Source organism: Asparagus officinalis, chromosome 5 (genome assembly GCF_001876935.1).
Source record: "Asparagus officinalis chromosome 5, Aspof.V1, whole genome shotgun sequence".
Classification (NCBI taxonomy): Eukaryota; Viridiplantae; Streptophyta; class Magnoliopsida; order Asparagales; family Asparagaceae; genus Asparagus; species Asparagus officinalis.
The window spans coordinates 51,982,206-51,992,684 of record NC_033798.1 but is presented as its reverse complement, the minus strand read 5'-3'; the positions used below and the strand labels follow the sequence as shown (position 1 = coordinate 51,992,684).

Sequence of the window (10,479 nt, the reverse complement as noted above, 5' to 3'; positions counted from 1 at the left end):
TCACTTCATAACAAAAATTACGCAAACGGACCACTCACTTTATAACAAAAAGTACCCAAACTACTCATAAACACCATTAGTGTTTGAATGCTGGAAATGCATGTGACTTGATGTTGTACTACACCACATTTGATGGCGTGGTGCCCTCAAGAAAAGAAAAGAAAAAAATAAAATAAAATAAAAAGCTAGTATTCTGATCTTAATCAAGAGAACAAGCAGGAAAACACAAAAAAGAAACAAACAAGTTTATCCTTCATTCTTTTTTATTCTGCTTTTTCTGTATTTTGACTCGCATGAAATTATTAACAGAGAGAACAGACACAAAGGGGATCCAAAAAGGAGGGGATATTTGAAAAAAAAAAAAAACTGTCTTAAATATTCCAAAAACATAATTTGTTGAAGACCCTTTTCTATATACCACCATTTAAACACCTCCCCTTGACAAGAACAACACTTATATAGCACATGTTTACAACTATTCCTACCATAAACATATAATAATATCCCTGCTGTAAGATCTGTACAAAAGATAAGGAGCCTTTCACTCTTGGGCTACTACCACATTCCAAATGTGCAGCTCACATGTTCTTGAGTGATAAACTGAAGGCGATCACGCATCACAGAAATAGATGGGTATTGAGGAAGGCAGAGGCGGTAGAAACAAGTATGCGATGTAGGTAGGCGGTCATGAGAATCCGAAGACTTATAAATATACAATTTGGACGCCAAGCCACCGAAACCATCCACCGGCAAATACTTTACTGATGTCCAGAAGAAAAGTAGCACCCTTTGCTGCTCCTCAGTCATACCCTCCACTATCTGCATTTTATCCAACAAGTTTAAAGGTTCAACCTAAACCTCTACTTACTATTCAGAAAGACTTTACCCTGAGGAAATTACAGAAAAAGAAGAGAGAAAACAAAGTAAACGAAAACATACTTTCACACAAAATCTGAATTTAAACTTGTCTACATATTAAGAGGTGAAATTGAACACAGTTCGGACCTTTTCTCTCTTGCGTACAAAGTGAAGGTGAAACTGAACACAATTCCGACCTTTTCTCTCTTGAGTACAAACTGAATACGCTGGATAAATAAATAAATAAAATTAAAAAAAAAGAGGCGCACTCCACTTTCATATCTTAAAATATTATGCAGCTCTAACAGTTTAAATATGTAATCCGCAACTGCAAACTCCATTACAAATCAACATCTTGTGTAAGGTAGCTAAAAAAAGAGAACTAAAGCAAGCTCTTACTACCCATTGATCAATAAAGGGGTAGTTATCCCTTATACAGACAAATATAGTAGGATAACTATAGAAAGTCCTATAAAAAGGAAATTCTAACAAAACAAAAACTATAAAAAATGAAAGACCTATAAAAGAAATACTATATTTAACAAACCCCCTCAAATTCTTTGGGTATACACTGTGAGTATGGATGCATCTACAAAAGTTAACCGGATGTTGCGAAGGCAATCACTGAAGTCACGTCATCTCATACTCTATGGTACACCACTTCAATCGTAAATCTCAAATTGCAACTAACTCCTTTAACAAGTACAACAAAATGGCTGATCACTTACTTGAACCAGCCTTTTACAGACTCAACCTTTTATCACAAAATCCAACTTTAATCAAATCCAATCCAAAACAAGGTAAAAGTCTAAAATCAATAACCTTCAGCATTCAGTCCAATGCCAAACCATACATACAAAACCATCCAACTCCCTTCACATACTATCATAAAATCAAATCTTACCTCATACTATGACAAAATTAAATTGAACAAAATAGAACTTTTACCAACACTACTTCTCTGAACTATGAGGCCCAAACTAAGTTAACAAAACAATCTTCATTGAGACCAATTCGAGTAGATAACCAAAACAATCTTATCCCGAAGCAAATTCCAAACATACCAGGTGGACCCTCAAAAATTTCTTATCCTGAACTAAATTCTAAACCTCAGCCAATCTAAACAAGCCAATAAAAAAAAATCTCCAAGCAAATTCATCGCCAAAACATGAACCAACATTTCTGCCTGTTGAATTAACACTGAAGCCATAGAAGCTGGACAAGAGCAGAACTTTTCATAATCCTAGATTCCTAATAGACGGTGAAAGGCAATCTACGCATATTCACCATTCAATTTATGCTCATTAAACCTAACAAATGAAAGTCGAAGAGTCAAACAAGGGTTTTTTCCCATAATACGAAGGTCAAATCACTTGCTAATGTGTGAAGATGAAAAAGAGGTGCCAGCAGCATAAAGAGACTTCCTGAAGTTCTCCAGTTGTCTCTGATTGAGAACATCAGTGGCCACTATAAGTTTTCAGACTATCTAATTATCATAAAACATGGAATATGTTTCAACAAATTTGTACAACCTACTAGCATAAATTATGCACAACAATGCTGGAAATAATTTGTTCCACTGACTGAGCATCCAGTTAAAAACTTCTCCAGAAAGGGCTCGAGAACTGCCCTACAGTGGTATAATAAATTAAATTCTGCAGTTCTCATCGTGTTACAGCCATGAAGTAGCTCCTTTTCTTTTGCAACAAAATTAGGAAGACCCCTTTGATTTTCCTTCAAAGCCTAAACCTTTTCACTTGACCTTACTCCTACAAACTTGAAATGTTCATCCAAAAATCGGAGAATACAACAATATGTCTGATGCCCCAAATAAATAAATAAATAAACAAAAAAAGGAAATAAGTTGAGAAATGTTTGAATTATCAAAGTGAAAAGAATATAAATAAAAGGCAAAAGAAAAAGGAAACGATTTTCTTCCATCAAATAGATAATGCCTTCTTCCATCAACATGGATAATGTTCACATTAAGAAAGTCAAAGTCAAAGGAAAGTTTGCAGCTCTTCCCTATATCCTTGTTTGCTATTTGATTCATTGGTTGCCAAATACTGTCGATTATCTGGCAGAGATTTTATGTCCATATATACACATCCAACCTCACCTAAATTAGCATGCACAATGATCTATCATACTAGTCGAACATCTCCAAAATATACTGATGTCTCCATGTTGCATTGTGTCCGTTTGAGATCACCACTAATGGGATTCCTTTTTTTTTTAAGTCTTCGACATATTAGTAAGTTCTTTTCAACGTCCATGCATTAGCATTATTTCAACCTCCATGTATTCTCCCGAATGGCTGATATGTCGTTCATAATGCTTACCGTAAAATGGTATGGTCTCAATATCCTTAACACTTTTGCAAGTTTTGGGCAATCTTCATTATTTTCCTGATATATTTGATAACAGTTCGGTCTAAAAAATCTACCGAAATGTTGCAATATTTGATTTGAAATTTCATTTGATTTACAAGACTGGTCAGTTTTATGGTTCAATTCAGGCTAACCCAAGCATATATCTGCTTATGTAAAGAAGTAGAAGAATCAGAGCTCAATTAAGACCAATTTTTTTTGCAAAAGATGACACCTTTCTCCATAACTCCATTATTTATTGCACCAAACATAGATATCAATGATACACACATTATGTGATAGAACATCCTGATGTTTATTTAATATCTCTATCAACCCCTGAATATCAGCCATTCGATATGGAATTATTCATTGTCTTAAAAAATGGTCTAGGCATCCGCCCAGGCGTAAGTAATACCTAGGCTAGCCGCTTATTCTTGAGAGTTCACATGTGAACATAGACTGCTTATGTGGACTCACTATGTCAAAAAGGGATTTATTGCCCGCTTAAACATAACAGGTGACGAGAACATGTCAGGTTAAAGTGGATCAGCTCGGAACCCGATCCAAGTTCAACTCAGATAAAATGATGAGGATAGGATTTTGGATCTTTGAGAACTTCCTTCCGTGGTGCTAATAAATGCCTACGTGCCACTTAGGCACCCTCTACGCGCTTGGGCAAGGCGCTATGTCCGGCACCTAGCAAGGCATAGCGCTTTCTAAGACCCAAATGTAATGTTACAAAAACATACATGCACCCTAAATGAAGTGCCTTCGCACAAGGCACTTGCGAGGCGCAAAGGCGCTGTCGCATCATATGTGAGGTGATTTGTCATTGCACCGCATCACAGCGTGCATGAGGTGCGCGCCTTTGATAACGATGCCACTTACATGAACTCCCCGCATCAAAAAGAGGTTTATTGCTCGCTTAAGGATAATCACAGGTGAGAAGAATGCGCCAAGTGAAAATGAATCAGACCGAAACTAGATCCAAGTTTATCCCAGATAAAGAATTGAGGATATAGTTTTGAATCTTTGAAAAACATCATTCCTCCCTCGACGCTGAAAACGCATATATCCCGCTTAGCCATCTGCTATGGTGCTAGGCATGCTATGGTGCTAGGCGCGATGCCTGGCACATAGAAGTAGAGGCAGTAAAAGATCGTGCCGGGCCGACCAAGATCAAGTTTGACCGCACCCGTATAGCTTGACATGAACCAAACCCATTTAATAAACAGTTCATGATACCCAACCCGTTTATTAAATCGGTTACCTGACCTGACCCGAATGACCTATTTAGAATTGCGAAGTAAGAATATTGACTTTCTAAAAACGAGTAACCAGATGTTGCAAATGTTCCCTTCGGGCTCACTAACTCTAATAAATAGTGCACTTTTATTGAACCAAATTACTCCTTAACGCATCATAACAAAATCTGACCTGCAATTTAGGTCATTTAGCTTTTACCAAACAAATAAAAAGAAAAGAGAAAGTGGAGACTAATGTGAATCTTGTACGTAAACAAAAACAATTTTCTTCTCCTAAACTTTCAAGAGCAAGCAATACTCCATTTAGCAATTAGCAAACAAACACATCTCTCTCTATATTTATCTCACTCAAGTTGTCTGTGGCTCCCTCATGTTCCCCAATACATTCCATGACTATCATTATCTCAGCATACAAATATCCCAAACCCCATCAAAGTAAACAACTAAGATTCCTCAAATAATCATGATCAACACCTCACAAAATACAAAGCAATCTCCTTCTAGAGCCCGCGTAGAATAAAAGTTGTACTAAAGCAATCCTTTTAGGAAAGGATGTCGTTGCTTCTGCAAGCAAGTAAATTGGTTTAAACAGGTTACTAAATGGGTAATAAACAGGTCATTAGGGTCAACCAAATTTGACCAGATTAATAATCGGTTCAATTTGGGTCGATCCATCTATGATCCAAACCCATATACCTCAACTGCTGCCCATTAATAATGGCTAACGGGTCAGATCGGTTAAAAATTTTCCGCAACTCAGAAGTGCCTAGTCTTTCTACAACATTGATGACTGAGCATTTTTGATCAATATATAATTCACGGGATTTGGTTCAGGCCATTTGCTACTCTTTAGGCATTTTGACATTGCACCTGACGTCTCATGTTGAACTTGTTAAAATAATATTGCTTTAAATTTTGTTAAATGTTTATTCTATTAGTTCTAGTTTGTAATTTCATACTTTTCCAGTTAAATTTTACTGTCTTATTTATGTTACTTGCATTGCATGCTAGCTTAAAAAATATTCGCATATCCTTTATCATATTTACCATTTAGAGACCTACTTAAGTTTATTTGCTTATTTGACATTTGTTCAAATCTTTGTTGAACCCTTATAGACTCGTACTGTGTCACAATATATGGCTAGTAACTTATTTCAATGATTTTTAGATGAATGAAATAAACAATGTGCACATAGAAGACAGACATCAAATCCAAAATTTTCAAATTGAAACTAACACCTTGGAGTTTAAAATTTATCACATGCAAATCACATAAATACCAAAGAAAACATAGAACATGCAAGATTAATTCATATCTCATCCAATCATCCACATAAATAATAGTGATTGCTAAATACTAGTAAGTGTCACTAACACAAGTGACAATATTTCAATCCCAAAATTAAACCATTCTTATGATAACTAAAGAACAAAGAATATCAACCAATATTTTCTAGTGGTTCCTTGCATTTGACATCAATCTATTAAAAAAACATTAAGCAAGACTGGGTAATAAAAGTAGTATTACTTGAACTTTGGTACCCCAAAGTATCACACTTTTGGAATTTTAATACCCCAAAGTTCAATTTTGCCAATTTGATATCCCAGCATATTGGATCTGTTAACTGCGCCACTAATTTAATGGAGGGAAACCCGATTACAGAAATTAACCCTCCACTTTACTCCCTCATTCTCATCCATGTGAGAATATCTGAACCCCAATTTTTCTCTACTGATCCCCTCATCAAGATCTCAGAGAAAAACCCCAAAAATTTGTTGATTATATCTCCAAAATCCTCACAATTTTTGTTGCTAACTCAGAAAAGATCTCATGTCTCCTCTAATGAAGGATGAATCCCTCTTATGAACTTATTAAGTGAAGGTGTAAGCCCTAAAATTCAGTGCTTTTGTCTTGCTCCTTGACTTGTTATGTCAACGTGTAAATAAATAATGCCTCATTACCTCTGTATATCTTTCCTGCCAGTTATTTGTACTTTTTTTTAATGCCTGGACCTTTGGAATTTGGATAATTGTCTACAATATTATGAATATGACTATATTGAACTTGGATCTATAATTGGTCATGGGTTTTTGCTATAAGTTTCTAAGTAGTTGAACTGTATCCAAGAAGACTCATAATGAATGGGTAAGATGCTATTTTTAATCATATATTGCAAGGGATAATGAAGAATAATGTTGTTACTTTGAATGTTGAATTATTAGATGATTCAATATGTCAGTTTCTTATGAATAGATACCCTACATTATATACCAAGGATGACTTATGCTGGTGTATATACAGGAACAGGAAATGTGAGGAGTAGAAATAGGATTTGAGTTTAATTGATTTACATGAAGCAGATAAAGGAAGAAAATATAGAATAGGATAGAAATTTATAGAGAAGAGAAGGATATAAATGTTTTATTTTATCACATGCTCAACACGCAACTTGGTTTAGACAGCAAAGCAAAAGACTGGTTAAAGTGGGGTATCAAAGTTCAAATTGACTGAACTTTGGGTATTGAAGTGGCAAAATTAAACCTTGGGATATCAAAGTTTAAAAAGAAGCGAACATTGAGTACCAAAGTCCAGTTAAACTAGAAAAATATTTCATAGTCAATCCACCTTATTTTTTAATGAACTAAAAAACAAAAAACTTATAATTGATATGCATGCAAATGGACTTTCAATAAAATCATAAGCTTGTAAAACAACTCAATCCGGTAAAAAAGAAATAAATTTGCAAATAGTTACTGCTAACAAAACTAGGAAAAAAGAATTAAGCAATAAAATCAAATAAAAACATAATATCTTTTTCCAGCTAATGGAAGCATTGATAGAGGACACTCAAAATTCAAAAATTATCACCGATATCATACAGGTTAACATAAGTGGCATAAAATTTTCAAATAGAGAACAATACCTTCTAGAGGATATGTCCAAAATTTATCACATGCAAATAACTTAAATACCAACGCAAACAAGAGAACACGCAAAATTAATTCATATCTCACCTAATCATCCACAAACTAATACTAGTAAGTATCACTAATATAAGTGACAATATTTCAACCCAAAATTTAAACCATCATTATGATTAAACTAAGGAAAACCAACAAGATTTCATAATGTTTCCTTGCATTTGGCCTCTTCATCAATCTATTAAAAAGCCATAAGCGAATGTAAGTAATGAAAATCTTTCATAGTCAAAACATCCTATTCTTCTCATGAACTAGAAAAAGAAAGAACTGATAGCTGATATGGATGTTAATGAACTTTCAATAAAATCATAAGGTGGTGAAATAACTCAATCTTGCAAAAAAGAAATAAACTTGCAAATAGTTACTATTAACAAAACTAGAAGAAAATAAACCAAGTAATTAAAAAATCACATAAAAACACAAAAATATCAATTTACAGTTGTTGTAAGCATTGACAGAGGACATTAAATCATAGCCAATCATCACTGACGCATGTGGTCATTAATAATCCTTGAGGCCCAGGAGAGAGGGATCAGAGAGAAAAATAGTTCCGAGGAGGCACACACTTAAGAGGGAGAAGATCAAAGGAAAAAAACATTAGCATAGAAGACCTAAAGCTCCCCAATGAGGATCCGGGTATCATCACCTCTTCAATATTAATGAGATTGAATAGTACTTTATGGTGAATGAATACCAATGTCCTACACTGGTAAAGACCTCTTTGCAGTGTCCAGAAGATCTAGGATTCAAATCCCATTTGCACAAGGCATGGGTGAGGGCTATTCTCTCAAAAAGGACCTTATGGTGGTACATAACATATAACCTAAGTTACGCGGGTGTTGGTACGGGCACGACAAATTTGTAAAAGGTAAGGCACAGGGATAGGGCTCCACATACATGTATATATACAAATAATTTAAAAGAGATCAATATTATTTTTTTTCATTTCTCGTGCTATGAAATAAAATTTCAATAACATTTATATATTTCTGTTATAACATAGATCTATAAATTAGTAAATTGCTTGTTTTTTTAACTTGATATCCAAAAGGCCTTATAATTATAGTTTTGAACAAGGTATAGGCTGAAAAGAACCCAACTTATGCCCAAGGAGTTTCAAAAATTGCATGTGAAATATAGAATATACGTCCAAGAAGTATATAACTGAGTGTTAGGTTAAAACATATATTATGCACTTGAGTAGACATTTGAATAAGTGTATGCAAATGCCTAAGGAGTGTCAACTGAAGTTTTGGTGTTGGGTACGGGCACAACAGGAGTACAGTACCAAATAGAAGTACCCATGCAACATAGCATATAACCGTGGGAAATGAATTCAGCCACCCCACTCGTAAGTCAGTTACTTTAGTGAGTAGTAAAAAAAGTACCTGCGCTTGCAATCAGCTGCTCACCAGACACTAAAAGTTTAATCTTCACAGCATAGCAAACACTTAGTTTTAAAAAAGTAGAATGCTTTGTTTGTTGAGTGCACATTCTAAGTGCTACATAACACCCCTCACTTCTTGAGCATATCATCTATCATGTCTTCAACAGCTTCTTCTATGTGCTATGTAGCATGCTTGGTCCGCTTAAGATTTATATATGAAGTTAAGTGGTTAAACTGATCTATAGAACAATGAAGAAATGATAATTATCAGAGTTGATTAAAATAATTGTGCATATTTTGAGCATGTGTGGGAACTATGGATTATAATCCTTTTGGCTTATAAGCTAAGTGGATTATAATTCGAAGTGTTTGGTAAATATAGTGGATTATAATCCATAAAGTGTTTGGCAAATGAGTGGCTTATAATCCATTCTTGTTGTCAAAAAGGACAACAAAAGACATGGCTCTACTATGGTTAAAGATAGAGCAATAAGGCTTGGAATTTTCTTAAAAGACTAAGGGGTAAACTAGCTATTTACTTGGTCAAACTTGGTGGCTTATAAGCCACCAAAAAAAAAATAAGCGGGGTAGCCCAGCCTTTTTTTTTTTGGGTTTATAAGCCAAAATAAACCATTTTCCAAACATGTCTCAGTGGCTTATAAAGCCACTTTGACCAGTTGCCAAGCATACTCTTTCACATTGAGGTGCGTAACTTCTGATATGGAGAAGGTTCTTAAAATCATAGCAAAGAATTTCAGTACAGTCTTAACATGTATTTCATTTACCCTGTAACATAACACAAGACGGTTTCTCAATTTCATAATACATCAGTTCTAAGGAAAATACAAATAATAACGTTCACATGTTAATTGTCAACATGTTTAACGTAAATATCACAAGTATGGGAAACAGCTCTGACTCCCCAAACAGAGATGCCACCCTGCCCCCAATTGGCACGTAATATGAACTATTTTTATGGGTGTGCACTATTGGAAGCAGAGAAACCATCTAGAAGATGTAAAACATCTTCCTAACTGTTCTCAATTGTATAATTAGAAATGAATCAAACAATAAAACTAAATTTTCTGAGTACCCCACTATCAGAATGTTAATGTTTTCATGAAGAAACAACTCTAAAACCATACTATGAATGAGATGGAAAATAAATCTATAATCAAACGTACTGAGAGGTAAGCATGTTTATACCTTCCAGAACCAACAGATCTGACGGTCTTTCACCTTATAGCCATTGTACTCTGTATGTGACTTCCACTCCCTCACGTTGATGATGCTATTGCTTCCACCTACCATTCTATCAAAATCTTCGAGGTCCAAATTATTGAAGAAAAACTTCAGGTACTTTGTATTAGAAAGTATCTCACTAAATCCTCTAGCAAAATAAGAAACCTGCTCTGAAACAGATTTCACAAAGCGATGCTGAATTAGAAGCTTGATGTATTCTTCCCTATTTTTGCTATTAACAACAATATCCTTTCCCCCATCACAGAGTTCAACAGCCCTTTGAGTTCCCAGTTCTTCAATTTCTCTCACAAAGGTTAATCCCAAGACGTCGGAATCAAGAAGCTCAGCATCCATCTCCAGAATCTTTTTGCAG

The 10,479-nt window shown here is 34.9% G+C and overlaps 1 protein-coding gene across 1 annotated transcript in view; it reads right to left on the bottom strand.

Moving 5' to 3' along the window:
* Nucleotides 329-10,479, bottom strand: part of LOC109843220 (E3 ubiquitin-protein ligase UPL5) — a 42,509-nt gene continuing 32,358 nt past the window's right edge. The window contains exons 2-3 of the mRNA XM_020412156.1: nucleotides 10,071-10,479; nucleotides 329-819 (exon numbers count right to left, since the gene is read on the bottom strand). The exon at nucleotides 10,071-10,479 is cut by the window's right edge and continues 181 nt beyond it. Of these exons, the coding sequence (XP_020267745.1) occupies nucleotides 556-819; nucleotides 10,071-10,479 (673 nt within the window). The 3' untranslated portion in view covers nucleotides 329-555. The remainder of the gene's footprint in view (nucleotides 820-10,070) is intronic.